This window comes from Cynoglossus semilaevis, chromosome 14, assembly GCF_000523025.1.
Source record: "Cynoglossus semilaevis isolate Cse_v1.0 chromosome 14, Cse_v1.0, whole genome shotgun sequence".
Lineage (NCBI taxonomy): Eukaryota > Metazoa > Chordata > Actinopteri > Pleuronectiformes > Cynoglossidae > Cynoglossus > Cynoglossus semilaevis.
The window spans coordinates 24,215,228-24,240,744 of NC_024320.1; the positions used below are offsets into that span (position 1 = coordinate 24,215,228).

At 39.8% G+C, this 25,517-nt stretch overlaps 2 protein-coding genes across 8 annotated transcripts in view; one reads left to right on the top strand and one right to left on the bottom strand.

The window, feature by feature from the left end:
• Nucleotides 1-643: 643 nt before the first annotated feature.
• On the top strand, nt 644-19,397 carry golga2 (golgin A2). 4 transcript variants are annotated; one of them, XM_008325990.3, is made up of 28 exons: nt 644-796; nt 2,523-2,675; nt 3,947-4,015; nt 5,397-5,443; nt 5,738-5,801; nt 6,206-6,265; nt 7,014-7,094; nt 8,120-8,158; nt 8,280-8,342; nt 8,434-8,527; nt 8,646-8,752; nt 8,896-8,954; nt 9,056-9,197; nt 9,357-9,446; nt 10,289-10,396; nt 10,510-10,597; nt 10,658-10,660; nt 10,964-11,103; nt 11,196-11,414; nt 11,988-12,101; nt 12,222-12,446; nt 12,603-12,699; nt 13,262-13,353; nt 13,504-13,732; nt 14,274-14,444; nt 14,591-14,697; nt 15,312-15,504; nt 16,116-19,397. In XM_008325990.3, the coding sequence occupies exons 1-28, from the start codon at nt 749-751 to the stop codon at nt 16,373-16,375; spliced, it is 3,162 nt and encodes a 1,053-aa protein (XP_008324212.1). In that variant the 5' UTR covers nt 644-748; the 3' UTR covers nt 16,376-19,397. The 4 variants fall into 4 exon arrangements, with proteins under 4 accessions (XP_008324212.1, XP_008324210.1, XP_024918102.1 ...); XM_008325988.3 differs by lacking the exon at nt 3,947-4,015 and adding an exon at nt 4,936-5,082; XM_025062334.1 differs by lacking the exons at nt 3,947-4,015; nt 7,014-7,094 and adding an exon at nt 4,936-5,082.
• Nucleotides 19,398-21,415: 2,018 nt separating this feature from the next.
• The window catches only part of dnm1a (dynamin 1a), a 44,747-nt gene continuing 40,645 nt past the window's right edge, over nt 21,416-25,517 (bottom strand). For 2 of the 4 annotated variants that reach the window (XM_008325992.3, XM_008325993.3), the window contains 7 exons: nt 24,292-24,401; nt 24,089-24,200; nt 23,957-23,971; nt 23,232-23,402; nt 22,879-23,120; nt 22,048-22,248; nt 21,416-21,946 (listed from right to left, as the gene is read on the bottom strand). In XM_008325992.3, coding sequence (XP_008324214.1) covers nt 21,916-21,946; nt 22,048-22,248; nt 22,879-23,120; nt 23,232-23,402; nt 23,957-23,971; nt 24,089-24,200; nt 24,292-24,401 — 882 coding nt within the window. In that variant the 3' untranslated portion in view covers nt 21,416-21,915. The remainder of the gene's footprint in view (nt 21,947-22,047; nt 22,249-22,878; nt 23,121-23,231; nt 23,403-23,956; nt 23,972-24,088; nt 24,201-24,291; nt 24,402-25,517) is intronic. The other 2 variants (XM_017038801.2, XM_017038802.2) reach the window with 1 other exon arrangement.

Sequence of the window (25,517 nt, forward strand, 5' to 3'; positions counted from 1 at the left end):
TGAAGCTTTTGCTGCAGTTCTCATCCGTGTTTGTCTGCAATACTGACACCCTGTGGCTATTTTTGTAACTGTATGTTACTCCACATATACTGGACATTATAATCACATTTTGGATTTATTTTTTACTATCAAAAATTATATATTTTAATATTATTTTCTGCTGATTCCGTTTGTTAGTTCTGTTTTATGTTCTGATCCATCTAACATTCTCAAATATTTTGTGTGAGTTATTGTTATTGTTAGTTAGTCTAATTTTAAGAAAAAAAAACATAAAAGTAAAAACATTAGACTTGAGTGGAAAAAGGAGTTTAATGTCATTCAACAACTTCCTGATTAATTTTGTAGGCTTCCCCATTCATCTTCAGTAGGAAGTTAAACCATAGTATGAGCGAAATTTGAGAAGTATTCCAAAGGCGTAGCCGATTGGCAGACCTAGTGCTTTACTGACAGGTAGAGCTGCCCTTGTTGCAGGAACCTTCTGTAAACTTCCTGTTGGAAAAGCTATTCGGTTTGTCAAGTTAATGATTTAAAATGATTTAAAATTTAGGATTTACACAAAAAGTTTTGTGTTACAAAACAATATTTGTGTTGATACATCTCTTGCTTATGTACTATCCGAGATAAAAGTGGGTTTTTTGTGCCAAATTCAGAATTAGGAATCACTGGCTAAACTGCGCCCCCCTCCGGCAGGAACAGCGCCAGACATCAAACTGATGACGTGGTTTGGTCCGTGGAGCAAAGCAGCAGGATGGCCGACCAGAGCAGGCAAACAAAACTCGCTGCAGCTAAGAAAAAGGTAAAGTATTTAACCACAATGAATTAAATATTTAATAAAGAACATTATCCTGGATTAAATTTACGGGTTTTTGTCCTTGGCTGTCTCTACGTTTTATGTCAATTTCATATCCGGAGCCGGGGTGTTGTCATTCCACGTCGTCCGACCTCTGCGATGTCGCTTGTCCACGTTAAAGCACTCCTTCCGCGAATTTAATGCGCAGGGCAGACCGGTGCTTCTTCTTGGCCTCAATTGATTGCATTAACTTTTTCCTTGATTAAGGAGACTATTTCCAGTATGCGCCGGTATTTGCACCACCCACGCCGTCTGGGCAACCAGTGATTAATTACACGTACTGTGTTGAATCGTTACCTTCCCATGTCTTATATCTAACGTTATGTGTAGTTACTTACAAATGTTGACGTGCTAAGACATGTCAACGTTAGCATCGTTGCTAACTATATTTGCTGATGTGTTAGTGTGTTAGGCTAGCCTTACATGAGAAAAGGTTACGTTCTGTCCGTTACCAAGAATGTAAACCTTGTAACGGGAAGCTACGTTAAAAAATACAAATATGTAGGAAATAATTGTACACGTTTAACTGTTAGGACGAGGCCACGGGGACTTGTTTTGACAGCTGACACCCCTCTTGCCTGTCCTGCTGTGCTGTAAGGCCGGTCGGAACCGCGACCGTATCAACTGTTCAGTGTTAACCTTAGGAAAATCACCAGTCAGCAGGTCCTCAACTATTGTACCCGATGCATTGCTGTGTCGCGATAGTATCTGAAAGACTAGTTATCTTTTCTGAGTGTTGTTAGAAATGGAAATTCCAGTTGTTTCCCCACGGTAATTTTAACAGGTTCCACAGGACAGCTGTCACAGGGCCCTAATGGCCAAACCCACTCAGGCATGAGAATGTATGCTTTAACTGTCACATGGTCCATCTACAAATAGATGATGTTATTTGCCACAACTGACCATCCCATCCTGTTCAGTTAGGACTATAAGAAATCAATTTGTCCAGTTTAGATCACAGTAAATACTATTTACCTAGTAAGTAGTTTAGCTTTAACTTTGAAATCAGATCCATTGTGGGGTTTTTTTTTTTTTGTGTGTATTATTGTCAAAGCATGTATGCAGTGTATTCCAGACTCCACATCAAACCAAGTTCAAGTTTCACTATTCATTTGACTTGAAAACAACAGCCTCCAGTGATTTTGGGTTGACAGAGAGATTGAATGCTTGCATTTTGAGATTACGTGTGAAGGATTTTCCATATAAACCAGCCATATAATCATGTAAATGGCCATAGCATTAAGACTCCCTCAAAATAAACCCCTGCAGGTAACGGAAAGGGAACATTACAATTTGTTTTCACACACTTTGTTATATAATCTACGTTAACAGTCCTTAACATTTTATCTTTAAATGAATAAATAATGAATATGACACAATGAATAAATTGATATGACTAGATTCTTTTGGAATGAAGTAAATTAGGAAAACTAGTACATTTTCTTCCACTGCAGCCCAGTACCAAATGATCTACGGACCGGTATCAGTCCGTGGACCGGAGGTTAGGAACCCCTGATCTATGTGTATTTATAAATTTAGTGTCCCAAAACCTGATATGTTTATATATAAAACACAGCGTTTCAAAGTCAGGAAGTTAATACAGAAGTACAGAAATGTTTTGCTACATTCCTTTTCGCACACCGATGATTTATTTTTCTCACGTGCCTCACAGCTAAAGGAATTCCAGCAGAAGGGCTCCCCTGCCACAGTGGGTGGAGATAAAGGTGGTGGCGGTGTTGGTGGGGTAGGGGCCAAGAAGAAGAGGAAGATGAAGGGTCCGGGCCAACTGGATGCACCTTCAAGTGATAGAAACTCTCCAGTTAATGTAAGTTACATGGATTGACCTGTTTGGCTTTTGTGTAGATCATATTTAAATAGGCAACTTGTCATGTATATTTGTTCAAATCTGTTGAATACTGTGCTGCACAGATGACCCTGTGTTGTATAGATACAGCATGAACATCAATAATATGTGCTCCGATTTAAAGGACCGAATGTGGACAAATTTGATTAAAACATAAATGTCCAACTAATTAATGAAACAATAAGAGAAACAGTTATTGTTTAGATGTGTCAAAAAATATTAAGCCTTGTCTTTTTGTACCACCAATTAATGCTGCCATAGTTTGGCTAATGTTTGGAGTAGTTCATTATGTGGAGTGAGCAGACAACTCTCAAGGACAGGGGACAGACACTTAAATGGGTCTTTCTGACAGCACACGTTGTCAATTTTAATACTTCTTGGAATCTGGCCTGGTCGCAAATCCAGAGCCCCTACTGCTTTGACTGATTATTTCTTGTAGTGCAGTTTTGTTATCAGTGTTAAGAAGTGTAGTTTTGTAACTTTTGACTGCAATAACCTCTGTTAGTAAGATATGACTTGGTGTTCACTGTACACCCGTACTTGATGAACATAAAATATACTTGTGCAATAGTTTTTCAGTCTACACGTATCAGAATACATCAGATTAGGGGTACTTGATGCATAGACAAAGGGACTATGAGTACTCATCGAGTATTCACAAAGTACTCACAAAGTAGTGGAGTACTGATAGCTCATGAAAAACAAGTAGTGGAGTGTAGTTCTATAGTGTGTAGTACTGACGATATACTGTAAGAATTGACATTAATTTAATCAGTACTTCAACATATATATATATATCAAGTATGATCGGGTTATAAAAGTAAATATATATATGCTTTAGCCTGGTCATTTAAATAGCATCTTCCAAGCCAATAAAGTGTGGACACCCCTGCATCAAATACTGTCTCTGTTCTCACTTCCTGTTTGAACATTTGTTACCAATGAAATATTTTTGGAATAGGAATGTTATGTCTGGAGCTGTGTGTAAACAGAACTGAAGTAGAAAGAGATTTGTGTCATGTTTAGTTAGTGTTCAAGTGAAATCCAGGTGATACTTATTCAGTTCTCGGTGTCTGCGGAGACTTAAGCCTGCGTTTGACCTCATGGCACACCTTCCTCACTGTCCCTCCTCAGATTTCTTGTGCTTGACAGTTCATGATACGGTCTCCCTTCAAACTGTACTTTTCTTTTTCACCTGCTGCCTTTCTTTCTTTCCTCCTTTCTTCATGTAGTTTGACTCTATTCTGAAGTCAATTAGTCAAACCAATGGAATAGCCCTTCCACCTTATGGAAAATGTCTGGTGAGCCTCTCTCTCTCTTTCCTCTCCCAACCTTCACTCTGCCTTCATTTCTGTCTCTGCATTTCTGTCTTGTCTGCGCTGCTCCTCATGCTACGTTAGTTATTATACGTTGCCATTTTACCGTAACCTTCTCCTCAGGTCAATGACCTTGATCTGAAATGTGAATAAAACATAAAATCATGACTGGAAAGGTTTCATGTTTTACTTGTTTTTTGTTGATTTGCTGAAATCCGTCATGTGAGTGTTTAAGTAAAACCATGAGTTATTTTGAAGTGTTGTTTTAAATCCCTTTGTGTTCACAATTTATTTTCCTGTTAAAGTGCATTGTGGGAGGGCAGGGTTCTCAGCATGTCTGTGTTACTATCTGTGTCATAAAAGCATGCATCTGGATAAACAACGCACGCCTGCGCACTGAACATTAGCAGCAAAACACGTTTCATCACCGCTTTTGTCTGCTGCTGTTTTATGTTGTGTCCCGCGAACACATAAAAGATGCTGCACCAGCAAATCTTTTAGACAGAGGTGTAATTATAGACCAGAACTAATGATGCATGAGCAGATCAAGTACTAACTAAAAAATTTACATTCAAAATCTGTATAGAAAAATCACCACGTCCACCCTCTCCTCCGATCGTCCATTCACTTGACTATTGAAAAAGATATGATCGAAAATGTTAAACACAAACATTGCGTCATCATTGATGCATCATGTATAACAGAGCGTTATACTGTTTGTTGTTGAGGCACACGTTAACTGGTGAGGCTGCTGACTCCATTTTGTTGACTTACTTAAATGACACAAGAGTGACGCAGCAAAACCACAAAGTACAGTAATACGCTGCAGTGTATTGTTAGAGTTTAACGCATTACTGCTTTGTCTATATATCTATATCTTTATTTTTATTTATGTGTCACTTTAGACTATTGCTGATGTGGAGCCCATATCAGTTCCTCAGCCGCTGGAGGACCCAGGGGGCCAGCCTGATCGCAGCTCACCTGTGTTTAACTCTGCTGTGCCTAACGTTACTAATCTCCCTGAGTCTGTCAGTCGCAACGCTGACGTGCAGGTGTGTCTCCTCACACTCGTGTCCTCTCATTTCCCCTTCTGTCTCTCATATTCAGTCTGGTTTGTCATTCATAACCTGTGTCCGTTCATCACATCTGTCGGCCTCAGCATAATGACTCAGAAGTTTGTGGATAGTTGATTTTTTTTTTTTTTTTTGTTCATATGAAATGCATCCAACCAATCCACCGCATCCTTTTTTGTGCCAAATATGCTGTGTCATCACACAATCCTCTCCTCTCCATTTGCTTCCCTTTCTCTTCTCAGTCTTTTACCTCAATCACCTTTTTGTTTTTTGTTTTGTTTTTTTCTCTGCAGGACTATCCCGATACCAATGGCAAAGAGAGTTTAACAGAGGAGAATAGGTGGGTCTCCTCCTCACGCTCACTTGTTTCCTCTGGTGCAAAAAATATACCAGACTTAATTATGTATGGGTTTGATTTGTTGATTTAATGTCGTGGTTTTGATCGCGTTAATAGAAGAATTGTGTTCACACAAGATGGACAGTAGAAGTAGTAGAAATCTAGCCCCACCACATTAAATATTTTCAGTTACTGTTATGTAACACAGTATATCTAAATGATATAATAATAATTTTTTTTACATAAATAATAAATATAAATAAATAATAATACTGTTTATTCTGTGTTGTCCTGCAGACCGCTGTCTTCCACTGAGAGCCTGCGGCAGCTTTCACAGCAGCTGAACGGCCTGGTCTCTGAGGTACCGCCTTCATTCAATGTTGGCTTTTTAACAATAACACACCGTGACTATTGTGAAGCATTAGTGACGACACATTGCATCTATTCATGGCAGAATGCACTGGAAAAAAGGGTTTAAAAATAGAGAGGTTTTTCCCAGTGGTATCAACCACAAAGAACACAAACTTTTTTTCTTTTTTCTTTTCCTCTGGATATACATATATGTACACAGTATTTAACATAGACATCTAGCTAAACTACATACCCATACATACATATATCAGTTTGTACAGAAATATAAATGACAAACAGCGTCATAAAAGTTTTCTGTCTGGTGGTAAAATTCAGGAGATTCAACTGATTGAATGCGTCTAAATGAATAATCTTTTCAAAGTTGTTTAAATTCCACACTCTTTGTGCCTTCAGTCATCCACTGCCTACGTAAATGGAGACAGTACATCTGTGCTCAGCGAACGAGAACTTGAGGTGAGATCCAGTTCTAAAACGTTCTGTGAACATAGAGACTTGTTGTGAAATTTGAAACCAGACCTGAACTTGGTCACGTTACAAAGGAGTTTCTTCATATTCAAAAGAATGGGAGCAGCAACATGCCCATAGTCAAATGTGCCTGGAAGTAATGTTACATTTTATAACTGTTACTGTTGTTCACTTAATGTGGATTTTAAACCCGCCCTCAACTTTAGTTTCTTGAAGCTCTTTGAAGGCTTTGAGCCACACACAAGTGTTTGGTTTTATTTATTTATTTTATTTTATTTTACATGAACAAGTGGAAATGATAAAATAAATGTCTTGATTTAATAATTCAACAAATCAGACAATATTTCTCAGAAAAAAAAGTAAAAGCGATAAACATGAGTCTCTGATTAGGGCGAAAAAGATGTACAGAAATACATTTCAGTTTTATTCTGTGAGTTTCTCAGCTCTACGTTTGACTGAGCTGATTTAAATCTTAACGCAGGAGTAATGTCGTTAAGTAGGCTCAACTAGTTCTAACTGGTTTAACAGCCGTCATATCCTTTATTATTTGCGTCATGTCTCATTTAAATTGTGCACAAGTAAATAAGTGAAAGTTTGTGTTTTTTCTTCTTTCATGTTGTCTTTATTTGTTTCTTTGACATCACACGTTATTCTTCTCTTGTTTGTTTTTAATTTCTTCTTCTTTTTTCTTTTTTTTTTTTGTTTTCATCCTCGGATGCATGCGTGCACGTGATAGAGCCGGAACCAGGAGCTGGCAGCCGCCCTGGAGTCCAGTACCTTAACAAACTCTCAGCTCAATTCTCAGCTAGAACAGCTGGTAAGCAGCTGTGTTTGTGTTTCTGCACACGTTTATTTGACCTCTTGCCGCATGCCTACAATTTATTACTACTTCAGAGCATGTACTGGATACTGCACTTCACTTTTAGTGACCACACCCTGATCCTCGATGCCCTTCGTGGTTTTCATCTCTTTATATCTGTTGTTTATAACCAGAGTACGAACAGAAAACCCTTCTTGATTAGAGCTGTTACGTTAGTCTGCAGGACTGTTGTGTCAGACATAATATCCTATCAGGTGGCATGAAAACTTATTTTTAAACATCCACTCAGTGCCAGGGCTCTGCCTGTCTTGTGCTCTGGCTGATTTAATTTTACATCTATCTGTGGTGACCTTCATTTACACTGCATGGGCATGTAATCAGAGAACTGGCATCGAGAAGACACGGTCCAGCTCCTGCAAAATTAAAAAGATGAAAATTGCACGGATGGCAGTGGATTCGCAGTGTTTCAAAATGTGTCTCCGACACTTTGTTTTCAGTCACGTGATCACAGCTTTCAGTCAAGGTGCACCAGCTCAGATATTTTTCATATGCTACATTTTATTTGAACTTGACCTATATTTATGAAAATGAAAGATGTTTACAATAGTGTGAGGTGTTTTAAACACAATTTTAAATAAAATAATAATTAGTTGATGTATGAGGTGTTTTAATTTTAAATAAAATAATAATTAGTTGAATCATTTTTAGAATGCTAAAGTTATTTTTATCATTCATTTTTTATTAACTGTTAGACATTTCCCGACGACCCATTGTGGGGTCAGGACCCCAAGGTTGAAGAACACTCTATCATTTAATTTTGAACATTCTGTTGTCTCTTTTTACTCCGCCATGGACTTATTTTATGCACCACTTATTATATTTTTATGATCATTTATTATTTTATGTTTGCATCTAAGGCTTTTTGACGCATTAACTATAATATATTAATACATTTGCCAGCATTTTGTTTATCTTTTTATCATATTTCCCAAACTAAAATCTACATTATTTCCATTTTACAGGCACAGCAATCTCAGGAGCTCACAAATCAGCTACAAAAGGTAAATTAACAGCTTTTCCTTTTCCATCCTGCTGCTGTTTCTGTTGATTCATCCCACTGTAATGTTCCCTCTTTTTTACTTAACAGTTGTTATTGTTATTATTATTATTTTTTACCTAAAGGAAAGAAAAGAATTTGAGCAGAGATGTTCAAAGGAGCAGGGATCCATGCGGGAGCAATTGCAGGTAACTCCTCAACTCCACCTTCCTCTGATCATCACTCCTTCAAACATATAAATTGTTTTATCCACTTTGAACTGTTTTTTTTTGTCCTCAGGTTCACATCCAGACCATTGGTATTTTGGTTTCAGAGAAATCCGAACTACAAACTGCACTACAGTACACACAACAGGCTGCACGACAGAAGTCAGGTCGGTTCATTCACTCGTCACTCAAGCTAGTACGATTCTGTTTAAGGGAAAACTACAACGTACAAAAAAAATCACCCCGGGTAACAGTTTGCATATGTGTTTGAATTTCCTGTTGTAGCTGAGGCAGAGGAATTGAACAGCCGCCTGCAGTCGACAAGGCAGCGAGTATCAGAGCTGGAACGAACGCTCTCTTCTGTCTCAGCACAACAGAAACAATTGGAGAAGGTTTGTGCTGATTATTCCGCCATGACTAACGCATGTGCAATGAAATATATATATATATACACATGTGCAATGAAATATATATGTACGTAAAACCCTCACACAGAAGCATGACCTAAAAGTCTTGGTTTTTTTGTGTGTCGCAGCACAACAAAGAGCTTGAGAAGGAGAGAGACGTCCTGAGGCTGGAGGTGTTCAGAGTCAAGTAAGTCACCCCGCCTCCTCCCCCCACTGCACTGAGCAAACTTTCAAGGCTGTGGTTCGTCAGTGACGTCACGCGTGCATCTGCGTGTTTTCCACTTGCAGCAACGTGAGCGACGAGTCCAAACAGCAGAGCTCGGAGTTGACAGAAAAGTTGAAACTGATGACGCAAGGGAACGACGCCATGAGGCTAGAGATGGAAGATCTTCGCAAGAGGCTGGAGTTTTCTGAACTCATGCTACAACAGGTGCGTCCAAACCTTTCACGCTAGTTGTTAACACAACAATTTCCCAAATATGGGATCAATGTAGTACAAATGTATGTATCTAAGTGTATTTACACTAATTAAACTTTTGATAAGCAATCTAAAAACAGTATTATTTATTTGTTTGTTTGTTTTGTACAGTGCTCCAATCAGTCAGATCCCAGCAGTGCCAACCAGCAGGTCCAGTTACTGCTGGAGGAGAAACAGCAGCTGGAGGCACAGAGTCAACAGGTTTGTGAAGAATTGTCTCCTCTTTACTCTTTGTCATTTCACACATCGGTCCGTGTACGTTTTCAGTTTCATCAGTTCACAGTGAACGTTGGCATAGCAATGAAACGTTCATGTAGAACGGGGGTGTCATACTCATTTCCACCAGGGGGCCACATCAGCAATACAGTTCCCCTTGAAGGGCCGGTTGTAAATGGAAGTTATAGATTGTGTAAAGATCGGGGTTCCCCAACCCCCGGTTCGTGGACCAGTACCAGTCCATAGGTCATTTGGTACCGGCCGCGGTGGGACACAGTAAAAAAAAAAAAGTACTTAATTTTTACTAATTTACTTAAATCCAAAGCAAATCCAGTACTCATTTACTTTCTTTATTTAAAGATAATTTGGTAATATTTTAAAAATAAAAGTCATTCAGACTCTGATACATATAGAAAAGAGTCCAGTAGATGTTTTATTTTAAAAATGTAATGATGATGTGATGATAATGCTCAGCACCTTGGTACTGGTCTGTAGTAACAGGTGGTACTGACTGACCAGTCCTTGGAACCAAAAAGGTCGGGGATGTAACTAGTCTATAACAGACTAAAACATGTTTCTGCAGTTGATTATTATTTGTTTACTTTACAAATATTGTTCATTGCAGTGTCATAAAAAAAACCTTTTAATTTCTTAGGTTAAGAAAGTCGGCTGCATGGACGTTACCGAATGCTTTTTAAGCTCCTGCAAGGCCACAAAAAATGGCTTGGCGGGCCACATTTGGCCCCCGGGCCTTGAGTTTGACACATATGATGTAGAACAAACATGTTTTTTAAGCCGTTTCTTTCTCCTCCACACTAATGTTGCAGCTGATGGAGTCCATCGCCCAGCTGAGTTCAGAGAGAGACTCCTATGCCGAACAGATCCAGGACGAAGGTCGCGTTTGGAAGGACAAAACAGAGCAGCTTCTGACACAGGTTATAGACTGACTGAAAGTTTGATTTTAGTTGAGACTGTTGGGTTTTTTTTTTTTTGTTCATATGTATTTTTTTTAACAAATTATCAAATAACCCTCCTGACATGTGGTCAGGTTTCGTTGGTCGCAGAGGAAAGAGACAAAAACATCAGTCGAGTCCAGGAATTGGAGGCTGCCATCGCAGAGTTAAAGAATGCTGCAGGTACGAGGAGTGATAATCTAATCTAACTGTGACTGATGACATGGCAATGAATAATACTAGCATGAAGAGACATGGAAAAAGAATAATTATATCACTGTTGACAAACACAGTATGTTGCTCCCTGTCTTTCTGTAGGGGGCGCTCCAGTGTGTTTTTTTCACTGTAAAGTTTATCACACATACTGTCAAGCAGTTCTGCATACGATTAAGTGCCATCCAGTATAGTATAACAGCTGCAGCAGTCCAAGTGTGGAGCACAGAGCTAGCCATATTGTAGTGCTTTTCTGTGGCAAACTGGCTAAACTTGGAAGCTGTTGTCCACCTCCTCCTCCTCCTCCTCCTCCCTCTCCCTGTCTACCTCGATATATACTGTCCCAGCAGAGAGATTCTCAGAATAATGCAGAGCCCGAGTCTTCAGGGCCGTCAGAGAATGAGGTTGCTCTGCAGGAAAGCCTCGACAGATTACAGCAGGAGAAAGAAGCCCTTGCTGCACAGTACCAGGCGCAGGTGTGCATCAGCTTGTGTTTTCATATGTGATCCTCGCATTCATTTACTACATTTCAAAGCTCATCTGTGCGTCTCTGCGATATCTCCTGCAGCTGAGAGACAACGAGCAGCTGAGCCGTCTGGTTACAGAGCAGGAGGCGCGTCTCGGGGAGTTTGAACGGCAGGTGGAGAGCCAAACCCAGGAGGCCGAGGACCGACGGCGCATGTTGGAGGATGTTCAATCGGACAAGGCCACGATAAGCCGTGCTCTCACCCAGAACCGAACACTGAAGGACCAGCTGGCTGAGCTGCAGAATGGTTTCGTCAAACTGGTGAGGATTAAAACTTGTCCTGTTCTTTTCTGTTTATATTTATTGTATATATGTGTATATGGAATGCATACATTTGTGTCTATGTATATATTTATTTAGATATATATGTATATTTATATATATGTCTGTTTACATTTATGTATATATGTATTTATGCAATTCATATATTTGAGTGTATGTGTATATATATTTAGATATATGTCTGTTTATATTTTTGTATATATGTGTATGTATACATATATTTTTATGTATATATTTACACACACACATATATATACATATGTATTTACACATACACATGTATATGTATGTATGTATATGTATATATGTATGTATATGTATATATGTATACATGTATGTGTATGTATGTATGTATATGTATATATATGTATGTATATATGTATGTATGTATGTATATAAGATGCTCTGTGTCACAGTTTGAGTATAAGCTGTGTTTTGAATTTTTTTTTTCACAGTTTACAAAGTGGGAAAACAAGTCACCTTTGTATTTCATTTAAACACTGTGTTTGAGTTTATGAAAATAGCTGGGGGTTTTTTTTTCCATTTTTACAGACAAATGAAAACATGGAGCTGACCACTGCCATCCAGTCAGAGCACCATGTGAAAAAGGAGATTGCTCGACGAATGGGAGAACTGCAGGAGGAACTGCACAACGTGAAGGAACAGGTACGGTCAGGCCACTGTGTGGACTTTCTCTCCTCTGTGGCTGTAAACAAAGACTCAAACAGGAACAAAACAAACAACGTCTTTATTCAACTTTTTTAATTTCCATTCTTTTCCACATAGTTGGAATTGAAAAGTCAAGAGAGTCGTAGTCTGCTGGAGCAGAGGGACCAGGTGGTGGCGCACCTGCAGCAGTACAGTGCAGGCTACCAGACCCTGGCCTCAGAGAGAGAACAGCTCCACCTACAGTATCTGCATCAGAGTCAGCTCATGGACCGCCTGCAGCACGACGAAAGCCACGGCCGCACACAGCTGGAGATGAGTAACAGTCAGCTCAAACAAACGCAGGTGCTTAGTTTTTTTTATTTTCTTTTTACTAAAATTGTTGTATAAAATGTGCTGTGGTGTAAAGTTTAAACTGCAGTTAATGGTTTATGATTTCTCTTCTTTTCATGATCTCCTCTATCTTTAGTACATTAAATGATACTCTGTGGCCCCCTACAGGATCGTTTGGAGCAGTTAGTTAAAGACAATGAGCAGCTGAAGACTGAGGTGAGAGAACTTCTCAACAGCTCAGTTCTGTCATCATCGAGAGACCGAGGTAAGTTTTGCTTTTATTTCCCTTTTACTTTTATTTAGTTTGTTATTTATTTTATTTGTTTTATCTTTTAGTTATTTATTGTAGAAAACAATACCCTGTTACTACTCTTAATACGGGGTTTTCAAACTCATTTTGTTTTATGGGCCACATTCAACCTAATTAGATGTCAAACGGACCGCACCACTACAATCATAACATAATTACCTACTGTATGAGTAACAAAAAGTCCATCTTTTTCCCCTTTGTTCTCATGCAAAAAAGTACATTAGATAATTCTTCATATTAAATTAAATATAATTTTACAAAACAAGGAGTGTTTTTGTATTTATTTTTTTTAATTCATCCAGCGGGCCAGTTTTGGCCCACAGGCCATATGTTTGACTCCCTTGCTCTTGACCAATTGCTAATTTGTGTTGCTGCAAGATCAGTTAAGGAAAATATTTAATGTTATTTAAATATAATAAATTAGACAGATAAATAATTATAATTAATTTGTTTTCCTGGTTAGATAAAGGTAAAATAAATTAAATAAAACTTTGCCATATGTCCTTGTGTGATTTAGGTGATGGCGTGGAAAGCCAGTGCCTCCAGGAGAGTCCAACGATGTCCTCCTCCATAGTTATACCAGAACACTTTGAGAGCCACAACGAGATGGTGAGGAGCTTGATTATTGTGTGTGTGTAACTCTGGTTAGCTGTTTTTAGCTCACATGCTAATAGCTGTATAGCTGGTGTATGAGGTCTGGGCTACAGGAGGCAGTCTTCATTTATAATTTAATATATAATATTTGCCGTCATCCTGCAGGAGGAGTTTATCCGAGGAGCTCTGGCTCAGCTGGAAGCGGAGAGGGACGAGGCCAGAGGTCAACTGGAGGAGGAGCACAGACTCCACATGGCTGCCCGACTGCAGGTCGCTGCTGCTGTCAGCCTGGAAAAGCAAGACAACAGCTACACGCCAGCTTGTGACCAGCAGCATGAGCACGATCACACTCAGGGTCAGCACGGTGACGGTGAACACAGCTACGAGCGATCAGGTGAGTTGAGTTATAGTTCATTAATAATTATAGTAACAGTAGTATTACTATTAATTAATATTTATTATTTTGTATTTTGCATGTTTACTGTAGCTTGATTGTTTCATCAACTACTGACTCAAATTTGCAAGTCACTTTGTATAAAAGATTCTACTGAATGTATTGTAATGTAATAATAGCAACTTTCTAGTTAGATCTTTTTTAATGGAAAACAAAAGTAAAACAAACTCTAGAAACCTGTGAACCTCCTGAGCTTTCTTTCTTTCCGATTCAGAACTTCTATTTTCTCTGCTTGAGGTGAGGTGTTAATGATGAGAAATGATGTGACAAAACAACAGGCTTGAGATGTGACAATTTCTCGTGTTTAAATTATTTTAATGAACTCACTTAGTTGGAAAAACAATATTGAACCAGAGGGATCATGACACTGCCCTAGTGGTTGGTAAGGATTTGGCGACATAAATGGTGAAGTTTGAATTAATGGCTGACTGTTATAGAACGCATAATGGACTGTATGATGACACGCGTTTTCTGAATACAGCTTTTCCAGAAGAAGGAGTGCCAGTGGAAGTTCATCAGGCCCTACAAACCGCTATGAATAAACTCCAGCAGCGTTTCACCAGCCTCATGCAGGAGAAAGCTGATCTGAAAGAGAGAGTGGAGGAGCTGGAACACCGCTGCATCCAGCTGTCTGGAGAGACCGACACCATAGGTGAGAACAGCAGCAGCAAGCTTAGATTTACTGTGAGATGAATTGTGTCTATTTATATGTATACACACATATACTCTATATATATATATAGTTTTTTGTTTTTTTTTGAAATAAATAATATTAATAATCCTCTGTTTGCCTCAAAGGGGAGTACATCGCCTTGTACCAAAGTCAGCGAGCCATCATGAAACAGAAACACCAGGAGAAGGAGCAGTACATCAGCATGCTGGCTCAGGACAAGGAGGAGATGAAGGTGTGCACAACTTAAAAATACAATGCAAATTATGTTTTTGTATGAAATTTATTTTTGGACTATGTTGAAGAGTCCAGTCGCATCGGTCAGAAAAATGTGTCGCAAATAGGAAAAAAAACATAGGTCAATAAGTCTCATAAGTCATTTTTGAAACATTTATTTCATGAAAATCCAGGAGCAAAAAAAGATCTTTTAGAACATAGACTGAATATATTAATGTAACAAACAAACAAGTTCCTGATCTTGTTCCACATCACTGAATCCATTCACTTCCGGTGGAAAAAATAATAATTCAAAAACCTTCTTTGAACTTGACTTACCATCATCATCAGTTTCTTTTCTGCTGCTAAAGTTAGGGCGTTCTTATTGTTTTGATGTATTTAAGGAAATCTGAATCTTTGAATCGTGTCATTTTTCAGTGGTGCAGTAGCAGCAGTTGTACCCACAGATACAATGTATATTTTTGATGGTGTTTTGAGTATTAGTCGCAGTTAGCTGGGATTATACTACACATTTTTCCTAAATCCCGTTGCCTATCTTGTGTTTCTTTAAATACTATTTTAACTACAATCTCCTAAATTAACCTTTTTTTCTTTCCTGCTCTTGTGCTTCAGGCCAAACTGGCGGAGCTGCAAGATCTGGTGATGAGGCTGGTGGCCGAGAGGAACGAGTGGTACAGTCGCTACACTGGAGCTGCAGCAGCAGGCGTCAGCACAGTCAACCCAGACCTGCTTCCTATGGAGAATCACACTCCTCTTGAACACCAAACACACACAGACACAGAAGTGAATGCCATCAGTGAAGAAGGTATGAACGGCCGCCACAACCTGTGGGTTTTAACCTGAGAACTGAGGCTCAACAGCTGTGTTTTTCTGAACAACAGAACACAGATGTTGTCTAAAAATCCCAGGTGCTCAGCAGTTTAATAAATACCAGGACCAACCTGTAGGGCAACAGTTTCATAATTAAAGAAGTGTCGATTTTTTTCCCAGTGTGATGCTCAGGTGGTTTTCTGAAATATGAGTGACTACATTTATTGAGACCCAGTCATGTGTTTGTCAGAATTCTTATTTTAATAAATAGGTACCGTATTATCTGCACTGTAAGTCAGTATAAGTCACATCAGCCAGCTAGAGTGCCCCCTGGCGGCTGTCATTTTGAAAATAACGCACATGTAAATTTCCAGTGGTAGCAGATACTGGTAAACAAGCCTAGAGTGCCCTCTAGTGGTGAAATTATATATTTTATATTTTATATAATTTCACACCTGAGTATAAGTCACAAACCCAGCCAAAGGATGAAAAAAAAAAAGTGCGTTGTACAGTATAATCTGGGAAATGCGGTGGCTGAAGACGAAGCTAACACTGGAGTTTCATGGTCATTTATTAAGGAATAAAAAGCCTAACTCTGTTCTACAGAAGCCATGGAGGTCATTCCTCTGTCAGAGCCCACGGAAGCTTCCTCGACCCAGACGCACTCATCGAGATCAGCGCCAACCGACTCCAAGCCGCTGGCGCCCAAAGAGGACGGCACAGCCCAGCAGATCATGCAGCTGCTGCACGAAATCCAGAACCCTCACGGAGCCCAACGGATGCCGCACTTCCTGGGAGAGAACCCCTGCATTCCCTTCTTCTACAGACCAGACGAGCAGGATGAGGTCAAGATCCTCGTGGTGTGAGGTGATAGAGGCGTGTGAGTGTGAGTGAGTGTGTGTGTGTGTGTGTGAGTGTGTGTGGGTGGGGGCTGTGATGTTGGACAGACCCGTCACAGGTCTCTGATCTGCTTGAATTAAACTGTCGTGTCTTTGTTCTATCTGTGGGAACGTGTGCATGGTTGAAAAAGAGTGTTTTCCTATTTGCTCTTCTCTCTCTCTGTTCTTGTCAGAGAGAAGGTCACAATAATCTTAGACATAATCTGATTACTGTCCTGGTAACATCCTTATTTCTCATCTCACTCATAAGTGCAATAAAGGAGGCCTGTGTGTGTGTGTGTGTTTTTCCTCTGTGTATACAGTACTTGGAGAAACACAGCGTCGTGGTTTCCTTTTTTTAAAACTTTTTGTTTTTTTGCACACTTGCCAAAAAAAAGAGAGAGAGCGTCACGTTTGAATGTAACAACTTGTTTACCTACCTGTGTGTTGGCAGAAAATGAACGAGGGAGTGAGGGAGTGTGGAAGGACGGAGAGGAAATGTTGAAGTCAATATAGGAGCATAGTGCACATAAACCTGTAGTAGGCGCTGTTTTGGAGCCATGACCTGACGTATGTGATCAGATGGTGGTAGACGGAGGCAGGTGTGGCAGATTTATGACATCCTTCAGTCTCCCTGTTTGTTTGGGTTTTTTTTGTTTTGTTTTTTTTTTGCCCTGCAGACACTGAAAATTTTCAAACAATGTAATGTAAAAATATATCTGGGAATATTAGCACGAGAAAACGGATTTAACAGAGTCAGTGAGACTGAAAATGATTGTTTTAGTCGCCGTGTCACTATTTAATTTTCCTCTGTTTTTCATCGCAGAAACAGAAGTATCAGTTTGTTCCTGTGTTGTAATTTATTCTTCAAGTCATTTGTCAGCATTTCTGCCAGATGCCATTGTGCCCTGTTCAAAAACACAACTGTTAAAAATTCAATTACCGTATTACTTACAATGCCCCGGCTTATATTTTGATTTTACAGCGCGTGGGTTCATAAATACTCCAATGCATCTTATAGTACCTCATCACTGCACAGAGCAGAGGTGTGCTCAGAGCAGGCGTAAGGAAGCTACACATCAGCAACAGAAACGTCAAGCCATATATTGCGTAATCCTAACCCTCCTACAACTCTCTACTGCCCTCTACAGTATCTACATGAATTTGTGTTATTGGCGTATGTATCTGGCTCCTCAGTCCACACGTCCATCACTTCTGGTTCTGAAAATTATCTTTATTTTCTGCCTCACAGTCTCAGTTCAATATCCAAACACTATAACCTGGAGGCAGTTTTTTTTCTGTTACATTTTTTATTTTTTTATTTTTTTGAGAGTCTACACATCCATCACAACTGGACAGTGTGTGAGTGCAGCATGTGTGTACCTGTTTGTCAGAGTGTATTGTTAAGAAAGATTGCACTAAGAAATGTACAAAGCTTCTCCGTCAGCTCTGTTTCCACCATTGATTGGGGGGTGGAGGAGGAGGAGGAGGAGGAGGAGGAGGAACTCTGTGATGCTTCACTCTTCTGCTGAGGGTTCCATATGGAGCGAGAGTTAATTTAACAGCGTGAACAGTGTGAAAGAGACCAAGGGTGTGTAAATATATGAATGGAAGGAAATGTTGATGCACCAGTGTGGGACCAATAAAAACTTGAATACATTTGAAACTGAAAATTTAAAACTATTTTTAACACGTAAATAACATTCGAGATCCAGAGTACAATCAGTTGGGCAACTGTTACCCCGCTACGGAAGAAACTAGTTCAACCTCTAAACAGTTGAGCTGTATTGGTTGACTGTGCTTTTCGCCTTCAGCTTAACATGCTCAAAATACCGTTACAAGTGCAGTGCAACTTGAACTTCTTCTCTAAAACATTACAATAGATTTGTACTATTATTTACCCAAGATTGAGCTAATTAGGTTAATGCCTTCTGGGGAATCGGCTAATGTTGCACAGCGTTTGTAATGATATTTTGAGCACTTGCTGGTCTAAAAATGTTTGGCGTTTATAACAGCCGGCCGAGAGACCTGATTTTAATAGAGCACACACTGTCCCTTTAACCTAGAAACATCTCACGACCCATCGTGTTCCATTTTGTGAGAGAAAAGTCTGTATGATTTCATTACGAGGGAAATCTTACTTATTTTTCAAGTCATTGTTTTTGCAACAGGATGCGGTCTGAACAGTTGTGCCTGTTCTTTAACAACACCGTACTGGGCCACTGTGTTTACTGTTCTACGTTGAACCACAGCACTTCATTCATTCACTACTTAAATATTCTTTTTTGCTTTCTAGCATTCAGTCACTTGTTGTTTTAATTTAAACTTTGCAAAAAAAAAAGCTTTCTTATTACTTTGGGCGGTGGTCAAATGCCAGAAGTATAATGTATATTCACATTTATACACACAGACATATATATATATATATATAAATATATAATAAATGAAATCCTTGCAGTGGTGATTCGGGGCTCGTAAAGTAAGAACAAAACGAGAGCAGTTTGGCTAAAATCAGTTCCCATTCTTTCAGACTTCCTGTTTAGTTTGTTGATCGTGCTTGAAACAGATGTCCGTGAGGAGGCATTAATCGTATTTACTGTAAAAGAGGACGTGTACATACTGTAACTGTGTAACATAGTGTATATTCATGAGCCTGATGTGCGTGTGTATGTGTGTGAATGGTGGTTGCTGGCAGCGTGGCCTGCGTGTCTGCTCAGAGTCGGGGTGTTGGTGGTTACTGACTGGCTGTGATTTAATACAGAGATTGACTAATGATTAAAGAAGAAAAAAAAATCAAGAAAATATATTTATTTGAAGTACCTTAGGATGCGAACTAATCAGTTTCAATGTACAATGAGGATGAATTAGGGGTGGAAATGAAGGATTGTTCAGACTGAATTGTCCGAGGGCTGCTTTGAAAAAAAAAAGCTGATTTCTGATTTGTTCTTTTCTTTCTTTTGAGTAATGATTTCTCCTTTTCTGCTGAATAAAACTGATTGAGCAACTCAAACCAGGTCTGGTACGTTTGCCTCTCATGCACAGTTAATGAAGACCGATTATAACGGCAGACACTTGATTTTCGGTACCGTCAATAAGACAACGGCTCAAGATGGCATAAAGAAAATGTACATATTTAGTATACCTAAATTTAAAAATATATTTTTACCAGTAACGGACAATAAATATAAACAATTTTCTGTCTTGCTTGGATTTAAATCTTAAATATCTGCTATATGCATGTGTACGTACATATATGTATACATACATATATGTACAGTATATATTTACATATATATGTATATGTAAACGTATACATATATAGGTGTGTACCGGTATATATATCTGTGTAAACATATATACAGTATGCCCTATGTGTGTATATACAGTATATTTATATATGTATATATATTATATATATATATTTATATGTATATATATATATGTTATATATATTTGTTGATAAAATAATATATAAATTAATATATTCTATATTCAAAAATATATTCTTGGATACCTCACCATCCATCGTCATGTTACTAATTCATCTTCAAACGCTGACCAGTGGACTCATGGGTCAGCGGTTGTGCTGAGGCCAGTTTTCTGTTGTTATAAATGACTGAACACATTTGCGTCATTACAACAGGATTTTATTCATTTTCTGTTTCACTCTGAAGCGCAGCGTCTCCAGCTGAGGACAGTCGTGTCCTTGTCCACATGAGTTGGAACAGAACAGAAAGCGTGAACTTCTTCAGAACATCTCCCTGAATCATTATACACACACACACAGTCGGTGTGTGAAACAGCTCTGGTTCACGTCGCTGGATCAGATCCTCTGATATGGTTTTCAAGCATCAACATTTTCTGGAACAGTTATTCACTCTCAATAATAATAATTTAATTCTTAAGCAAATTCATAGATTCAGACTACGTTTCTAGATCATGAAAGTATAACATACACCACACATATACAGAATAAGTCATTGAGATACGGTCATTTTTAAAACTATATACTGTTAAATGAGAGGTTAGATATGCGTCTGTCTGGCCTGCTTTGACGTTGTGGAGGAGTGGGATGAACAGAGGGTTCAGTGATATGTCTGAGGTCGGGTGGTGATGACATCATTGTACAGGTACAGAGACGGGCGTACGGTGGGAAAGTCAAAGCTTCAACAAGGACACAAACTAGTCAGGGGCTGGAAAAAAAAGGGGGCAGATACTACAGGCTGGAGAACAGGGTGGAACATCAGTGTAAATACAGTACACAGACGTGGGTGTGTCCATGCTCTCACTCACCCCCGTGACCGCTGAGAGAGGAGAGAAAAAAAAAATAGAAAAGAAAAGGAGTGGTAGATTATCAATCTGGAAATTCATCTAAACAGTGATACAAGATACAAACATTTACACATAAAATAAATGTCCAGGGTCATAGGGTCACCTCCTGCAGCACACATGGGTATGACATATATACGTATATATATATGTGCATATATATGGATATATATGTGCATATATATGTGCATATATATGTACAGTATATATACCTATATATTTACATATATAGGTATATATATATGCATATATATGTGCATATATATATGCATATATGTGCATATATGTACAGTATATATATATATATATATAGTGTGAAATATTCAAAAGGCCCTCTGTATAAATGCAACCTTTACATTAAGGCTAGATGAAGGAGAAGGAGGAAGTGTGAAGACGTGTCAGAGGAGGAGAGAGTATTTACGTCCATAACTAGATTGGCGGCCTCTTTAGTTGCATAGAAGCGAGGTGATGTGATGGGTGAAAGTCTGCAGCAGTGTTGAAGTCAGGAGGCTGTTAGTGGAGGATGAGGAGCAGGGTACGGGTTTGACCTCCTGCTTTTAGGGAGAATGTGATGAAAATTGAAAAGAGTTTTTTTTTAATTCCACATGACAACAGCAGTGTCTGGGGAAACAAGTGGATATTTGATCAGGAACTCAAAAAAAAAAAACAAATGTAAATCTGAGTTTTTTTTTTCAGATCACTGCCAAATGACAAAATGATGATAAACTCTGCTAGAGTTTTTTTTTTTTCTTTCACCATCACAGGAAATAAATTAGTGTCAACTTGAAAAGAGAGAATTTTTGAAAACGATCAATAGAGTCAGTCAGACTAAGAGCTGAACTGAAACTTTGTGTTAGCAGTGTGTACGTGCTGCAGATCCATGCAGAGAAGTTTGCTCCTTATTCACTGATCTAAACCTGGTCCTTTAAAAGTTATTGTTGCAGTGAGTTTGTCAATCATGCAGCTTTGTTTTATAGTTGTCTGCTGTGAAAAAAAAGAGTTATGAATGATGGAGAGAGAGGGAGGGAGAGAGGAGACAAAAATGTGAAAAACGTGAGACGGGGGACCAGGGCTGGGGGAGCCGTCTGAGGTTTAGGCGAGGCAGAAAACGACAGGTAGGTGGTGCTGTTGTCCTTGGACCCTCATCCACAACAGGGACGAACGGACGGACAGAGCGGGGCGGGAGAGGTGTCTGAGGGCTAGTGGGTTGGAGAAGGCGGGGGTCTCCGACTGCCATTGAAACATACAGAAGAGAGGGAGAGGGGGGAGGAGAGGGTGGGAGTGGGTCAGCTGTACTGAGACTGAGATTTCCACATCGAGGTTCCACCCACCTGGGTACATTTGGGGGGCCACGGTTTGGTCTGAAGGGCACAGTGGGCGGCCCACCGTAGGGGTCAGGAGAGGCCCCGGGACGGGACGGGACGGGAGGTCCCCCTGCTGGAGGAGGCCCCGGTGGAGGCCCACGAGAACCTGGGCGTGTGGGTGGTCCCGGTGGAGCTCTGCGGTTTGGCGTGGGGCTGGTGGCCGGAGATCTGAGAACAGAGAAGGACAGATATTAGATACAGTGTTACCTCTCTGTATCGCAGATTTTTTTTTTTTTTAAATCTGCGATGTGATGATTTTTTTTTTTTTTTTTTGGCTTTAAAAATGTGGATTCTCGTTTTGAAATTGAGATAAGCGCATTTGGAAACTATGGCTAGTAGCTTTGTTTACCTAGACAAGATCGTACGCAGCATACTATTGGCTAATACAATGCATACTCGGTGTAGTATTGGCTAATTGAGCATGCTCTTCTGTTCCTGCTCAGGCATCGTAGCATCCCTCAGAATCTCCCATCGTTGGCCACTCTCTCGCTCACTTTGCTCGGTGGCGTCGTTGTTATAAAACTCTACTGTGGATGTAATTGTGTGGGAAAGGGTAACACAGTCTAGGGAGGGTTAATAACAGTGTGGGGGAGCTTTGTACAGAGTAAATATATATATATATGTAATTAATATAATGTAAATATATATATATACGTAATTAATATAATAACTATCTTGCCTCTACTTTGCGATTTTTCCTATTTTGCGGTGGGTCTTGGAACGCAACTACCACGATAGGAGAGGGACCACTGTGTATATAAACATATATATGACAACTTTTTGTAGTTTGTTCTTCACCTTCCACTGGGGCTGCCTCGATGCACCTGCAGCCAGGAGTCGTCCACTGGCGGGGGCATGGACGTGCTCACGGTAGACGTGCTGATGTCACCGATGATGCTGAGGGCCTCTCTCAGGGCGTGGTACATCCGCAGCATCTCGTCGCGGTGCAGCGCCTGCTCCTGAGACTCCTCCATCAGTGTGTTCTGGTCTCCACACGAGTACAGCTGGGCCAGCAGCTCGGCGTTGATGAACTCCTTGGTCTGGGAACACAGAGACACAGGTCGGTGTGTGTGGTGTGGTGTGTGTGCACGGTCCTGCGGTCCGTGCTGCCTTCAGGGGCCCACGTTTGAACACCGGTGACAGCGACTGACGTTGTTAATCATGAGGTGCATGACGGTCTTGGGGATCAAGTCGCGGACGGTCTTGTTGACGATGGTCATGTAGGAGTCCACCAGGTTCCGAATGGTCTCCACCTGTCGCTCCAGCTGGGGGTCCATGCTGTGCATTAAGTTGTCAGAGCTGCTGTCGTCGCCACCTTCAGTCTGGAGACACAAAGTGGGTTTTTATTTGTAGTGACAATGAGCAGAAAATATATAATAATGATTTATTTATATATATATGGATGAAGGACACGAGTAACAATACACTATATATACATTTATATATATCATATATATTAATATATATGATATATACTGTATATGGATGAAGAACACAAGTAACACTGACTATATATATATATTTATATATATTATATATACTGTATATATAAAGTATATAGATAAAGAACACGATTAACACTATACTATATAATATATATATATTTATATAGTTATATTTTTTTTTCTTCCCAGTTCCTTGACAAAAAAGTTTTTTTTTTGTTTTTTTTTACAATGCCTGTTGTTCTTTGGCATTTTTTTGACTCAGTATCTTTTGCTAAATCTTAATGAGTTTGGAACTATCATTTCATTTTTCCATTTTTATCTCATTTATTTAAACATCGGAGCCACGTACAAATTTGAGCCGTTACTGTTAGCGTAACAACAGTTACAGCTACCAGACAAAAATGAATCCGTTTTTTATTGCTGAGACCTACCTTTCCCTCCTTCTCCTATTAGTTGAAACAGTGATGGATAATGGAGACGTTGAAAAGACAGATACAGAGTTCCATGAGAGACATGACGAACATTTAAAAAATAAGCGTACTGTGCCTTTAAATCAGTCTCACCGTGACACGTTCGGGGTAAACTCCAGCTCTGAGGAAAGACGCCTTCCACGCGTCGATGTCTTCCTGACTCTCACAGGCCAGCTCCAGTTGACGGTAGTCCTTGTACACATTCCTGTGGACGGAGAACACGAGTACCGCTGACTAGAACTACAAACAGAGAACTTTCTAGAATGTTCTTTATGTGATCGGTGCTGTAGTAGAACCTCTGTTCGGTGTTGAACAGCGCAAAGATGTGTTTGCTGGACATGAAGCCTTTCTCCACATCTCTCAGCTTCAGGTTGTCCACTTGCAGCATGTACTTCTTCTCTTTTTCCTGAAGAGGGCGACATAGAAACACATTCTGTTTGAGTTTCTCTATTGGAATGAACAGAAATGAAGGAAAAACTGGTCGTTTTCTTTTCTTTTCTTTTCTTTTTCTTTTTATTGTCGGGACTAGAATGGTTCCAGAAGCCACTGCAGCAGCAGATAGTACTCTGTGATCATTGCGGGGTTGTTTTTTTTTTCAATTCACCACATGATATACACACACTCTGTGTGTACTGAATGTTGGATTTTTACGGTGTCGGCTGGAGGGAAAACAAGCGTAATCAGTCACAGAGGGTTGGTTGAGAGAGACAAAGAGAAAGGAAACAGATGAAAGAATATCCGAAGTAAACACTAAAAATTAGATTTTACAGAAGAGAGAGAGAGAGAAAGAGAAAAAAGAAAGAGAGAAGAAAAATGTGTGTGGGGGGAGTGTGAGGGGGAGGGAGGGAGGCTGTGCTGGAGAGACGAATGGGAAAGTCATACACAGTCCTACAGTGTCTGTGGTTTTGATTACAGATCTGAAAAGAAAAAAAATGGCCGAGCAACAAATGAGAAACACATACATACAGAGAGAGAGAGAGAGAGAGAGAGAGAGAGGGAGGGAGGGAGAGCGTGAGTGAGAGAGAGAGGGAGGGTGGGAGGGTGGGAGAGCGAGTCTTTCAGGGAAGAAATCTCTTGTACTAGTAAATCTACAAACAACATATGATACCCAGACATCCAAGTATTTATGAATCGGGAAACCTCAAAGTTAGTCATCTCAGTCTGACACATGCCAGCTCTCTCTCTTTCTCTCTCCCCTCTCTCTCCCCTCTCTCTCTCTCTATCCTACACACACATACACACAAACACACAGTGTCGCAGTGAGCGTTTTACTATCGACGGTAAAATTAGAAATCACAAAGAGAGAGGCCGAAAATAGCAAAGGGTGAGTGAGTTTTTTCTTTAAAGGCACGCACACACATGTGCGCACACACACACACACTCCCCGCTTCTGGTTGCACCTTTAAGCACAGTCTCTAACTAACCTTAAAACCATCTGGACGTCTAACCATGAGCCCTGCCCAAACCAGTGTGTGTGTGTGTGTGTGTGTGTGTGTGAGAGAGAGAGAGAGAGAGAGAGAGT

Excerpts from the sequence above, each read along its gene's own strand:
- golga2 (XM_008325988.3), top strand. The coding sequence starts at position 749 with ATGGCCGACCAGAGCAGGCAAACAAAACTCGCTGCAGCTAAGAAAAAG. Across the intron at positions 5,444-5,737 it reads AGTTTAACAGAGGAGAATAG|ACCGCTGTCTTCCACTGAGA; the intron begins GTGGGTCTCCTC and ends GTTGTCCTGCAG. Across the intron at positions 12,700-13,261 it reads GTCATCATCGAGAGACCGAG|GTGATGGCGTGGAAAGCCAG; the intron begins GTAAGTTTTGCT and ends TGTGTGATTTAG.